Consider the following 13,967-nt stretch of genomic DNA (forward strand, 5'->3'; position numbering starts at 1 on the left):
TTGCTAAGTCGCTTCAGTGTGTCCGACTCTTGTGACCCCATAGACGGCAGCCCACCAGGCTCCGCGTCCTGGGATTCTCCAGGCAAGAAACACAGGAGTGGGTTGGCCACTTCCTTCTCCAATGCATGAAGGTGAAAAGTGGAAGTGAAGTCGCTCAGTCGTTCCGACTCTCTCGACCCCAGGACTGCAGCCCACCAGGCTCCCTCCCTGGGATTTTCCAGGCAGAACACTGGAGTGGGTTGCCACTTCCTTGTCTTGGCGCACCCTAGCTATTCCTAAATGTAAACACGTTCTGGTTCTCCCAGCCCCCCTGCGGTTTCAGTTGGCGGAGGCGGTAGTGTTCATCGCTATCTGCTGGACTGATGGAGAGCTAGGCCATTGGTCAAACTTAGTGTCGTAATTTACACACACTCACATGAAGGGACTTTCTTATTCTGATGCAGAATGGCCACCGCCAACATTGTGTTACTAGTGTTAAACCTTACCCCTGAGATACTAAGGGTAAGAGAAAGGTGCCCAAAGTTACAGCTTCTGCTCAGCCGTCTAGAAGTCCTAGCCAGAGGATAAACCAACAAAAGGTGTGGAAAGTATGGAGATAGCCAAGGAAGAAGTGATACAGTGCTCCTTGCACATAATATGGTGGTACACGTGGAAAGTGCAGAATCTACAGGCACAGAACTAATGAGCTTTGCAAGGTCATTGAATATAAAAATGAAGAAAAGTCAATTGTATTTCTGTATACTAACTACAGTAGTTTTATAAAACTCCTGTTGTTCAGTTGCTAAGTCTTGTGCCACTCTTTTGAGACCCCATGCAGTGCAATACACCAGGCCTCCCTGTTCTTCACTATCTCCCGGATCTTGCTCAAACTCCCGTACACTGAGTGCATGATGCCTCCAACATCTCATCCTCCGTCCTCCCCTTCTCCTGCCCTCAGTCTTTCCCAGCGTCACGGTCTTTTCCAGTGAGTTGGTGCTTCACATCAGGTGGCCAAAGTATTGCAGCTTCACCTTCAGCATTAGTCCTTCCAATGAATATTTAGGATTGATTTCCTTTCAGATTGACTGGTTTGATCTCTTTGCCATCCACGGGACCCTCGAGGCTTCTCCAGTACCACAGTTTGAAAGCATCAGTTGTTAGGTGCTCAGCCTTCTTTATGGTCCAACTCTCACATCCATACCTGACTACTGGAAAATTGATAGCTTTGACTAGACAAACCTTTGTTGGCAATGTGATGTCTCTGCTTTTCAATATGCTGTCTAGGTTTGTCAAAGCTTTTCTCCCAAGGAACAAGCATTTTTAAATTTCATGGCTGCAGTCACCATCTGCAGTGATTTTGGAGCCCAAGAAATTAAAAGCTGCAACTGTTTCTACTTTTCCCCCATCTGTTAACCATGAAGTGATGGGACCGGATGCTGTGATCTTAGTTTTTTTAAATGTTGAAATTTAAACCAGCTTTTTCACTCTCCTCTTTCACCCTCAAGAGGCTCTTTAGTTCCTCTTCGCTTTCTGCCATTAAACTGGTATCGTCTGCATATCCAACATCGATATTCTCCCAGCAGTCTTGATTCCAGCTTGTGATTCATCCAGCTTGGCATTTCCCATGATGTGTTCTGCATAGAAGTTCAGTAAGCCGGTTGACATAAGCATACAGCCTTGACGTACTTCTTTCCCAACCTGGAACCGTCCATTGTCCTATGTCTGGTTCTGACTGTTGCTTCTTGACCTGCATACAGGTTTCTCAGAGGCAGAGTTGTCTAGTATTCCCATCTCTTTAAGAATTTTCCAGCTCTTTCTTGACTCCATCTTCGCAGTAACGGCAGTGGTGTCTGTGATCTAGTTGCCAACATGCAGCTCTTTGCGCCCAGGAGCTACACACTCGAGGTGACCGACCAGGAGACCATTGCCTAGATCATGGCTCAGGTAGCCTCGTTGGAGGGCATCCCTCCAGAAAGTCAAGTTCTGCTCGTAGCAGGCACACCCCCAGAGGATGAAACTACCCCAGGCCAGTTTGGGGTGGAGGCTCTGAGCACTCCGGAAGTAGTTGGCTGCATGCTTGGAGGTAAAGCCCATGGTTCTGAGGCCTATGCTAGGAAAGCCAGAGGTCAGACTCCCAAGGTGGTCAAACAGGAGAAAAAGAAGACAGGCTGGATCGAGAGGCACATGCTGTACAACCAGCGCTTTGCCAGTGTTGTGCCCACCTTTGGCAAGAAGAAGGGCCCCAGTGCCAACTCTTCAGTCCTTTGTAATCTTGACTTTCTCTAATAAAGCTGCTTAGCCCAATCCAAAAAATAAAATTTCCACAGTTTGTTGTGATCCACACAGTCAAAGGCTTTTGGGTAGTCAATGAGGCAGAAGTAGATGTTTTTCAGAAATTCTCTTGCTTTTTCTTTGATCTGGTGGATGTTGGCTTTTTGATCTCTGGTTTCTCTGCCTTTTCTAAATCCAGCTTGTACATCTGGAAGTTCCTAGTTCATGTTCTGTTGAAGCCTACCTTGAAGGATTTTGAGCATTGCCTTGCTAGCATGTAAAAGGACTGCGATTGTACAGTAGTTTGAACATTCTTTGGCATTGCCTTTCTTGGGGGTTGGAATGAAAAGTGACCCTTTCCAGTCCTGTGGCCATTGCTGAGTTTTCCAAATTTGCTGGCATATTGAGTGCAGCACTTTAACAGCATCATCTTTTAGAATTTGAAATAGCTCAGCTCGAATTCCAACACCTCCATTAGCTTTGTTTGTAGTGATGTTTCCTAGGGCCCACTTGACTTTCACACTCCAAGATGCCTTGCTCTAGATGAGTGATCACACCATCGCGGTTATCCGGGTCATTAAGACCTTTCTTGTACAGATTTTTGGTGTATTCTTGCCACGTCTTCTTAGTATCCTCTGCTTCTGTTAGGTCCTTGCTGTTTCTGTCCTTTATTGAGCCCATCTTTGCCTGAAATGTTCCCTTGGTATCCTCAATTTTCTTGACGAGATCTCTGCTGCTGCTGCTGCTGCTAAGTCACTTCAGTTGTGTCCAACTCTGTGTGACCCCATAAACGGCAGCCCACCAGGCTCCCCCGTCCCTGGGATTCTCCAGGCAAGATCACTGGAGTGGGTTGCCATTTCCTTCTCCAATGCATGAAAGTGGAAAGTGAAAGTAGGAAGTCACTTGGTCGTGTCCGACTCTCAGCGACCCCTTGGACTGCAGCCCACCAGGCTCCTCCGTCCCTGGGATTCTCCAGGCAAGCGTACTGGAGTGGGGTGCCATTCGTTCCCATTCTGTTGTTTTCCTCTATTTCTTTGCATTGATCACTGAGGAAGGCTTTCTTACCTCTCCTTGCTATTCTCTGGAACTCTGCATTCAGTTGGATATATCTTTCCCTTTCTTCTTTGCCTTTCACTTCTCTTTTCTCAGCTGTTTGTAAAGCCTCCTCAGACAACCACTTTGCCTTCTTGCATTTCTTTTTCTTGGGAGTGGTTTTGGTCACCGCCTTCTGTACAATGTTACGAATCTCTGTCCATAGTTCTTCAGGCACTTTGTCTACACCGGATCTAACCCCTTGGATCTTTGTCACCTGCACTGTATAATCATAAGGGATTTGATTTAGGTCACAGCTAAATGGTCTAGTAGTTTCCCCTACTTTCTTCAATTTAAACCTGAATTTTGCAATAAACAGCTCCTGATCTGAGCCACAGTCAGCTCCAAATCTTGTTTTTGCTGAGCCTCTCCATCTTCAGCTGCAAAGAACAGCATCAGTCTGATTTCAGTGCTGACCATCTGGAGATTTCCATGCACAGCATCGCCTCTCGTGTTGAAAGAGGGTGTTCACCATGATCATGTATCCTTGGCAAAACTCTGTTGCCTGCTTCATTCCGTACTCCAAGGCCAAACGTGCCTGTTATTGCAGATACTTTTGACTTCCTACCTGTGCACTCTAATCCCCCATGGTGGAAAGGACATTTTTGTTTGGTGTTAGTTCTAGAAGGTCTTGTAGGTCTTCATAGAACTGTTTGACTTCAGCTTCTTCTGCATTAGTGGTCGGGGCATACTCTGGGATTACTGTGATATTGAATGGTTTGCCTTGGAAACAAACTGAGATCATTCTGTCATTTTTGAGACTGCACCCGAGCACTGCATTTTGGATTCTTAATTGACTCTGAGGGCTACTCCAGTTCTTCTAAGGGATTCTTCTCACGGTAAATAAAATGGTCATCTGAATTAAATTCTCCCTTTGGTGTCCATTTTGATTCTTAGACTTCTTCAGTTCAGTCCAGTTCAGTCGCTCAGTCGTGTCCGACTCTTTGCGACCCCATGAATTGCAGCACGCCAGGCCTCCCTGTCCATCACTGACTCCCGGAGTTCACTCAGACTCACGTCCATTGAGTCGGTGATGCCATCCAGCCATCTCATCCTCTGTCGTCCCCTTCTCCTCCTGCCCCCAATCCCTCCCAGCATCAGAGTCTTTTCCAATGAGTCAACTCTTCACATGAGGTGACCAAAGTACTGGAGTTTCAGCTTTAGCATCATTCCTTCCAAAGAAATCCCAGGGCTGATCTCCTTCAGAATGGACTGGTTGGAGCTCCTTGCAGTCCAAGGCACTCTCAAGAGTCTTCTCCAACACCACAGTTCAAAAGCATCAATTCTTCAGCACTCAGCTTTCTTCACAGTCCAACTCTCACATCCATACATGACCATTGGAAAAACCATAGCCTTGACTAGACGGACCTTTGTTGGCAAAGTACTATCTCTGCTTTTCAATATGCTATCAAGGTTGGTCATAACTTTCCTTCCAAGGAGTAAGCATCTTTTAATTTCATGGCTGCAGTCACCATCTGCAGTGATTTTGGACCCCCAAAAAATAAAGTCTGACACTGTTTCCACTGTTTCCCCATCTATCTGCCATGAAGTGATGGGACTGGATGCCATGATCTTCGTTTTCTGAATGTTGAGCTTTAAGCCAACTTTTTCACTCTCCACTTTGACTTTCATCAAGAGGCTTTTTAGTTCCTCTTCACTTTCTGCCATAAGGGTGGTATCATCTGCATATCTGAGGTTATTGATATTTCTCCTGGCAATCTTGATTCCAGCTTGTGTTTCTTCCAGCCCAGCGTTTCTCATGATGTACTCTGCATATAAGTTAAATAAGCAGGGTGACAATATATAGCCTTGATGTACTCCTTTTCCTATTTGGAACCAGTCTGTTGTTCCATGTCCAGTTCTAACTGTTGCTTCCTGACCTGCATATAGGTTTCTCAAGAGGCAGGTGAGGTGGTCTGGTATTCCCATTTCTTGAAGAATTTTCCACAGTTTATTGTGATCCACACAGTCAAAGGCTTTGGCATAGTCAATAAAGCAGAAATAGATGCTTTTCTGGAACTCTTGCTATTTTGATGATCCAGCAGATGTTGGCAATTTGATCTCTGGTTCCTCTGCCTTTTCTAAAACCAGCTTGAACATCTGGAAGTTCACGGTTCACATATTGCTGAAGCCTGGCTTGGAGAATTTTGAGCGTTACTTTACTAATGTGTGAGATGAGTGCAATTGTGCAGTAGTTTGAGCATTCTTTGGCATTGCCTTTTTTACACTCCTTGGTGTGGGATAATTCTAAGTCTGCACTCGGGTTATACAGACGGCACAGAGTGCCTGGTGTCTTTCTCGGCCGTGGAACTTTGGCAAAGCTGAGAAGTCGGTGGTTGCACAATCCTGCTGTCTACACTGCAGTGTGGCAGGCTGTCTGCTCACACCCGTCGTGTGCTCCAGCTGCGTTTAGTTAGCCTGTGCTCTCAGTCTGCCTCCGTGGTCCTCTCTAGGTCTTTTTCCCCACGTACTTGCCACTTGGAGACTGGTGGGTACTTTGAGGCTTGCCCCTCAATTTGGGTTTGTCTAGTGCCTTCTCATGATTAGACCAGGGCTCAGGGGCCTGGGATGAGAGCCCAGAAGTGATGTGCCATCTGCTTAGTGTGACCCTCCTCTGCAGTTAGGGTGAAGCCTGCGTCTCCCCACTGTGAGGGCACCCTCCTCCTGTCCTGCCCCACAGGGTGGCCAGCTGCACCTCCCAGGGCAGGTTCCCCTTGGTTATTCCTGTCACTCATCAGCTGTCCTCTGACGCCGGTAAGGACTCAGACTTTGAGCCTCCTCCTGGCCCACAGTCCATCACGGTCACGCGTGGGGCGCACGTGGTCGGCTCTGGCTGTGGGAGCAGCTCTTTCCACAGCCCATCACTGTCACGCGTGGGGCGCACGTGGTCGGCTCTGGCTGTGGGAGCAGCTCTTTCCACAGCCCATCACTGTCACGCGTGGGGCGCACGTGGTCGGCTCTGGCTGTGGGAGCAGCTCTTTCCCTCTTGTCCTGTGTCTTTCTGACGTGATCTGCCTCTATCCCCTTCCCCCCGTTAGCTCCTGACTCATCTGCTATACTTTCCCCACCCCAGCCCTGGAATCAGCCATTCAGCTGTTTCCTTTTTTTTTGGAGACCTGAATGTTAATCTGGAAACCAAGATTTGGGGTGTCAGTGCTTAAGGGGCTGTGGTTTGGGGGGCATTTCTGCTCCCCAGGGGACGTTTGCTGATGTCTGGAGAGTTGTGGGTTGTCACAGCTGCTGGGGGGGGGCGGCGGTGATGCTGCTGGCATCTGGAGGGCAGACCCCAGAGATACCAAGAAGACCCCCAGGCTCTGGCGGCCCCACAGCAGAGAGACCCTCACCCTGCGGTGCCTGCCAGCCCTGAACCGCAGCAGCAGGACCCTTCCTGGTGGTGACAGGCCCGGGGCACCCCTCAGTCCCCCCACGAGGACAAGCTGGCTGTCTGACCTGTGGGCTGTGGGCGAGGTCTGGGTGGCCGGGCCCTGGGATGGTGGCAGGGTTTATGGTGGGCAGGCTGGGGCTGTGGTGCCCAGAGGCCTCCATGGGCGGCGACTGTGGAAGGCCGGCCATCTCCTCCGGAGGCAGCTCGCAGGCCCCGGGGTGTGGGGCTCGGTCCTGGGGCCGCCTTGCCCCCAGCTTGTCACCCAGGATCATTGCTGCCCGCCCTCACGAGCAGCCCTGGAGACGTCGTCGTGGCTGTGGGGAGCCTCCGTGACCTGCAGGGCGGACAAAGCGCAGGAACCGTGGGCAGCCGTCTTGGTAGAAACGGCTTTATTAGAAACTGGAGTGCACGAGAGCGACATGCAGACGGGCGCGTGGCGGCCGAGGCGGCCGCTCCCGGGGCACAGCCGGTCCGGCTGGAGTGTGTGTTCACGCGGCCTCTGAGCTTGCTGAGTTCAGTGCTGAAAACCCAGGAGTTCATCTGCAGAACCGAATTCTCACATGAAAGCCATGTTAGGGCCAGGCGTGCCGCACGCCTCTCGTATTTCACGTATGCAGGAGCTAGGTGTTGGGAATGAATATATGTGGGAAAACACCCTGACGTTAGAAATTCAGCGTTTTATCAGGTAATGGTTTCCTTGAAATACCACTAGCTGGTTGCGCCAAAGAATCACTAATCCTAAAACTCAGAAGAAGAATCGCGGGTCTCACGGCGATTTGCAACGTAAGGACGCGGGTGCCTGGGACGGTCCGGGTCCTGGCCTCCCTGCTGCGGGTGTGTGAGGCCTCGCCTGGTCCCCAAGCCGCCGGCCAGCGCGTCCTGCCCACGCTGGGCAAGGCGACACCAGCAGACTGGTGGAAACAGCCCTGAGGAGTGCTCAGTGCCCCCGAGGCGGCAGGCGCCTCTCCTCAAAGCACAGTGGCAGCCAGCCGTGGGAGGCGGGCATGGCTGTGTGTGTGGCATGCATGGGTGCTGAAGGCGTCCGGGACCACCCCCAGGCGCCCCACCCAGCGGGGCTGCGGAGGGGCCGCGGAGGCTGTCTTGGCCTTGGAGCTGCCGTCCGAGTCCTGCGCCCCTGGATGCGGGCCTCGGCACAGGGAAACCCGCCCCACAGGGCAGTGCTCTCAGTGGCGGGCGGCGGGCACCGGGGCCATGGGGCACGGGGAGCGGCCGGGGGGAGCTGCGAGGCACTGGCGGGCAGCAGGAGGCTGGCTGGGGTGAAGGCTGTGAGGCTCAGGCACCCCCACCCCCAGGGCAGGGCGAGCAGCCAGCGCTCGGGGCAGAGGGCGGGATGCCTGGCGGGGTGCCTGGGATGTGAGCCCAGGGCTGGGCTGCGGTCCCCGGAAGCCTCAGGGCTTCACGTGGAAGGTTCCAGAACCCTTGGAATCTGTCGTTAGCAGGGGGACCAGGGGTCCGTCGTGGCAGACACAGGCAGACTCACGCAGACACTGCTCGGGGGCACCCGGGTTACAGGCCGAGGGGTGCGGGGCTCTGGGGGCAGGCTGGGCGGAAGCCGTTCGTCTCTGAGAAACATAATGAGCGTTCGGGGGTTCGGCTCCTGGGAGCCTACTCACCGCGGTCTGGTTTACATCTTACATCTTTAAATTTTACAGTCAGCCTCCTGGTGCCGTCTCCGGGGCCGCGTCTGAGCCCGCGCTCCCGTCTGACCCTCCTGCACCGCGGGGGTCCCCGTCCACCCCCCGCCTGCCGCCTCCGCTACTGGAACGTGGCCCTCATCCTCCGCAGCTTGTCCTGGATCTTCCGGGAGTGCTTCTCGCTGGCTGCCTGCCGGGGGCCCGCCCCGCTGTCCGCCGCCAGCACAGCGATGTCGGCCCCGCTGAAGCGGGCGATTCTCTGCTTGAGCTGGGACTGCAGCTTGGGGTCGGGGGCGAACGTGTAGGGGTTCTCCTGGAACGCGTGGACCTGGCTCGCCACCTTGGCGATGTTTCTGTGTCGGGAAGAAATGGAACATGAGTTTGCACTCGTCTCAGGGGCGGTGTCGCAGCTGGTGGGCACTGGCCAGTCCCAGCCCGGCCGCATCAGAGTTCAGACCGCGAGGGGCCAGTCTGCTGTTCAGTCACAGGCCAGACCTCGTTTCAGGGCCCAGGCGTGTTCATCCACCTGCCCTGCGTCTGTCCATCCCTCCCTCCGTCCATCCGTCCACCTTTCACTCCACAAACGTTGACTGGAGATGTGCTGTGTGAGGCCCGGTCAGTGCTGAAATCCCCACGATAAGGAAGTGTGAGGCAGCCCAAGGCGGCAGACGAGCGCACGCGAGTTAGTCCATCTGGGCGGGTTAGGTGCTCTGCGCTTTGCCCCAGCCCCGTTCACTGACGTGGCGCCCAGGGAACCGGCCACGCGGGGAGCCAGCCTTTGCCTCCCAGAGCTGGGCGTCAGGCGGCGGCCGGCACTCCGGGGGGCATCATCCTCTGAGCTGCGGGCCTCGGTTCTGCCCGGGGAGGCTGTGGACTCCCCAGACACATGTGCCCACCCTGGCTTTGGGTGAAGACGTGGTGCATTCCATGTGAATGCCTCCGTTGTTAATGAGGAGACAGGTGTGCAAACACACGCACCCGTGAACCGCGTCAGGAGGAGCACACGCGACCGGAGCCTGGCCAGGCCCTTTCTGGGCCGTGGCCTCCCCTCACTGCCCGCTTCCCCTTTGATCGCCGTGGGCCTCTGGCAGTAAGTGTGCCTTGTGGAAACAGTGTCATCTCTAAACTACTGTTTTCATTGACTGAAGCGGTCTCGCAGGCACAGCTGGCAACGGTGGGCTCTGTGCCCCCTGGGCCCTGCTCACAAAGCGAGGCTGCTGTCCTTGACCCCGAGGAGGCTGGACCAGCCTCCACCTGACTGCAGTGTGACAGTGCACGCGGGCGGGGCGGGGAGGACGGAGCTGTGGGTGGGGGTGCTCCTGGCAGACGGGCTGGCCCTGAGCTGGAGGCAGCGTGGGCCTGGGGCGCTGTGGAGGGGCGGATGTGGCCGGGAGCCCCTGAAGAGGCTGGCCTGGGCCTGGGTGCGGAGGGGACCAGCGCCACACAGGCTGAAGTGGGCACAGTGACCCTCTTGGGGTGTCTGAGTCGCTGGTGGGGTCACGGTGAAGGTGGTTGCAAACAGTGCCCAGTCTGTGCCTCCTGGTGGGTCCCCAGGGGTGCTGGCAGCTGAAGGGGCGGGGCCTGACCAGGGGCCCTCCTAGGTCAGCCCCAGGGCGGGGGTCGGGGCCTGACCAGGGGTCCTCCTAGGTCAGCCCCAGGGCGGGGGTCCAACAGGAGAGCAGAGGCGGAACCGAGGGAGGGGGCAGCTTCGGGGCCGGGGGCGGCTGCACAGAGGTGGGGCTCAGGGTGTGCCTGCTCTCCCAGCAGAAGGGAGGTCACAGCGACCTTCGACCTTGGGGCGGTGTCTGGGGCCATGGATGCCAGCAGTGTGGGAAATGTTTATCCCGCGTTTGTGGAGGAGGAGGCAGCTGGGGGTCACCTGGAGGGAGCTTGTGGCAGCCTGGGCTGGGTGGGGGCATCTGGTCCAGGCCTCAGAGGAATAGGAGGGATGGGGAGGCCCCTCACCTGGCTGGCTCGCCTGTGGGCCCCTCACCTGCTTGCTCGCCTGCGGGCCCCTCACCTGAGCTTGCTCCACCTGTGCGCCCCGTTGGTCATGGTGAAGCCTCCCGTCTCCAGCTGCTGTATGTGCATGGCCAGCAGGTGGGCTGAGGGCAGGGTGGGCTGGGCCCTGAGGCGCCGTCCTTCCATCAGACACAGGCTGTCACTCTTCAGGAAGACCTGGGGCCCAGACGGGCGTGGGGTGAGCAGGGGCGAGGGGGCATCCCTGGTGCATAGCAGGTCCGGCCAGTGCCAGTCAGTGCCTGGGGCGCCACACCCCAATTTGCCATCCAATTCAAAGTGCCCCTTGGCTCCCAGGCTGGGGGTCCAGGCTCTGCAGTGTGTGGGCACAGGAGGAACACTGACCCCCCCAGAAAGACATGCGCTTCCTGCTGCTGAGGTGCTGGTTCCAGAAGCGCGCCGAGGGACCCCCACCCTAATCAGACTGAGCGCCGGCTGACCAGCGGCAGGCCCCCGGGTCTGCGGTCAGCTGAGGACACATGGGAGCCCTGCCACTGGCAGAGCTGGGCCTGGGCTGGACGCAGGCTGCCCCTGGCACCTCGGCCCGCCAGCCAGAGGCTGTGTCCTCGCCGACCGTCTCTCAAGGGGAAGCCAGGAGGAGGTGGGCTTCGGACACCTGCACCCCCAGCGGGAGTCAGACCCACGAGGCACAGTTGGCAGGCAGGGCTCCTGGAGCGCCCGCCCCTGCCTCCTCTGCCCGGGGGATGGGGAGGCCGTGCCCGGTCCTGGGGGGCCGTAAGGCAGACGGCCAGGCAACCCATCCCGCCACCCGTCACCCGCCGCCCCTGGGGGGACGCGAGCTCCTGGGAGCTCAGGCACACCGGTACCTCCACAGCTTTCAGCTCCTCCATCACCTCCGCTATCTTCGCGGGCAGAATTCTCCAGGCCTAGAGTAAAAGCGCAGGTGAAACCCCCTGGCCCCGTGGGGGCCCCCTGCCCAGCCACGCGGGGGACTCACTGCGCACTGGCGCACGGCCGCGTGCTCCAGGCCGCCCAGAATCTGCATGGCCGTGGCGAAGTTCCTCTGCTCATAGCAAGATTTCGCAATCAGCAGAAACTTGGAGAGCAGGTTCACCTGCAGCTGAAATTGGAGAATGAGACACTAGCATTCTGAGCTCCAAGGGTCGCAGGGCAGGGTCGGTGTCGGGGTGGGCGGAGCGGGCGGCCCAGAGGGACAGGCACAGAGGCAGGCCAGTGCTCACTGTCCCCTGGACAAACCTCAGCTCAGGACAGACGGGGACAGCAGGGCACGCCCGTCCGGGAGGGGGGCCCACAGGGAGCCACGGCAGTGTCTCCTCTGCCCGGCAGGTGGGACGGGGTTGTGGTGCCTGCTTCCACGGGGTCGCTGGTCCGCAGGGCAGAGCGCTGGGTCGGCTGGGAACCCCCAGCACCGCCCCCCACCCCCGAGGGAGTCTCTGCCCATGGCCCAGTGCACGGCCCCTCAGTCAGTGCTTGGATTTCACACGATTCTGGTGACCCCTCATTTCAGAAGTGCCGCACCCTGCGGACCGTCGCCACAGCCAGCACCGTCCTTCCAGGGGGGACACCACCTGCGACCCCACCGCACACCCTGCTGCTGCGCTTGGCCGGCGCCTGGGTCCCAGGACAGCCCGGGGGTCACTGCACGTGGCCACTGCACGTGGCCGCCCCCTGCCTGGCATGGGAACAGTTACACGCCTACTTCTCCGTTGACGTCTTTTTTCTTCACAGGTCTGGACAGACGCAAAGCAGGAGCTCCCCAGCCAGTGCCGGCAGAGCTGCCCCACACGGGGGCCGGCCTCGGACGCTGGGGTCTCGTGGCGTTCTCCTCGGGCGGCCGGCCTCTCTCCCGCCCCCAGGCTCAGCACTGTGGCCTGTGTCCCCGGCTGTCCCGACGCGGGGCTGAGTGACACGCCCCGGCATGGGCGGTGGGCTGCAGGGTTGGTCCGCTCACCGTCGGTGGACACGGGGCGGCCTCCTCATCTCAGCTGTTGTGTCCTGTGCCTGCTTCCACAGGGTTGCTGGTCCGCAGGGCAGAGCACTGGGTCAGCTGGGAACCCCCAGCACCTCCCCCCACCCCACTGCTGAAGCCAGAGGCCTCACTTCCCTCTGTTCCTACCGTTACTCGTCTAAAACAAGGGCTTCCCTGGTGGCTTTGCTGGTGAAGAATCTGCCTGCGATGCAGGAGACCTGGGCTCAGTTCCTGGGTTGGGAAGATCCCCTGGAGAAGGGAAAGGCTGCCCACTCCAGTATTCTGGCCTGGAGGAGTCCATGGACTGTGCAGCTCCCGGGGTCGCAGAGAGGCGGACGCGACCGAGCGGCTCCCACTGTCAGACGTGCCATGCTGCTTCCGTTTCTCTGTGCCTCTGTTCTCCCGCGTCCCCAGGGATGGGATCTGAACGGGATGCGCTGCCACCTCTGAGGGCTTTTGTTCAGTTCAGTTCAGTCGCTCAGTCGTGTCCTCTTTGCGACCCCATGGACCACAGCATGACAGGCCTCCATGTCCATCACCAACTCCTGAAGCTTGCACAAACTCATGTCCATCGAGGCGGTGATGCCATCCAGCCATCTCATCCTCTGTCGTCCCTTCTCCTCCTGCCCCCAATCCCTCCCAGCATCAGGGTCTTTTCCAGTGAGTCAGCTCTTTGCATCAGGTGGCCAAAAGATTGCAGTTTCAGCTTCAGCATCTGTCCTACCAGTGAATACCCAGGATGGATCTCCTGTAGGATAGACTGCTTGGATCTAAGAGTCTTCTCCAACACCACAGTTCAAAAGCATCAATTCTTCAGCGTTCAGCTTTCCAACTCTCACATCCATACATGACTGCTGGAAAAACCACAGCCTTGACTAGAGGGACCTTTGTTGACAAAGTAATGTCTCTGCTTTTTAATACGCTGTCTAGGTTAGTCATAACTTTTCTTCCAAGGAGTAAGCGTCTTTTAATTTAATGGCTGCAGTCACCATCTGCAGTGATTTTGGACCCCAAAAAATAAAGTCTGACACTGTTTCCCCATCTATTTCCCATGAAGTGATGGGACCAGATGCCATGATCTTAGTTTTCTGAATGTTGAGCTTTAAGCCAACTTTTTCACTCCCCTCTCACTTTCATCAAGAGGCTTTTTAGTTCCTCTTCGCTTTCTGCCATAAGGGTGGTATCATCTGCATATCTGAGGTTATTGATATTTCTCCTGGCAATCTGGATTCCAGCTTGTGCTTCCTCCAGCCCAGCGTTTCTCGTGATGTACTCTGCATATAAGTTAAATAAGCAGGGTGACAATATACAGCCTTGACGTACTCCTTTTCCTATTTGGAACCAGTCTGTTGTTCCATGTCCAGTTCTAAGTGTTGCTTCCTGACCTGCATACAGGTTTCTCAAGAGGCAGATCAGGTGGTCTGGTATTCCCATCTCTTGAAGAATTTTCCACAGTTTATTGTGATCCACACAGTCAAAGGCTTTGGCATAGTCAATAAAGCAGAAATAGATGTTTTTCTGGAACTCTCTTGCTTTTTCCATGATCCAGTGAATGTTGGCAATTTGATCTCTGGTTCCTCTGCCTTTTCTAAAACCAGCTTGAACATCTGGAAGT

General features: G+C 55.9%; 1 protein-coding gene and 1 pseudogene across 4 annotated transcripts in view; one reads left to right on the top strand and one right to left on the bottom strand.

The window, feature by feature from the left end:
- Positions 1-1,393: 1,393 nt before the first annotated feature.
- Positions 1,394-3,186, top strand: LOC107131882 (ubiquitin-like FUBI-ribosomal protein eS30 fusion protein; annotated as a pseudogene).
- Positions 3,187-7,099: 3,913 nt separating this feature from the next.
- KNDC1 (kinase non-catalytic C-lobe domain containing 1) overlaps positions 7,100-13,967 on the bottom strand; it is an 81,354-nt gene continuing 74,486 nt past the window's right edge. For all 4 annotated transcript variants that reach the window (XM_024985955.2, XM_059882114.1, XM_059882112.1 and 1 more), the window contains 4 exons: positions 11,360-11,482; positions 11,229-11,288; positions 10,403-10,560; positions 7,100-8,735 (listed from right to left, as the gene is read on the bottom strand). In XM_024985955.2, coding sequence (XP_024841723.1) covers positions 8,504-8,735; positions 10,403-10,560; positions 11,229-11,288; positions 11,360-11,482 — 573 coding nt within the window. In that variant the 3' untranslated portion in view covers positions 7,100-8,503. The remainder of the gene's footprint in view (positions 8,736-10,402; positions 10,561-11,228; positions 11,289-11,359; positions 11,483-13,967) is intronic.

The sequence above is a fragment of the Bos taurus genome, chromosome 26 (assembly GCF_002263795.3).
Source record: "Bos taurus isolate L1 Dominette 01449 registration number 42190680 breed Hereford chromosome 26, ARS-UCD2.0, whole genome shotgun sequence".
Classification (NCBI taxonomy): Eukaryota; Metazoa; Chordata; class Mammalia; order Artiodactyla; family Bovidae; genus Bos; species Bos taurus.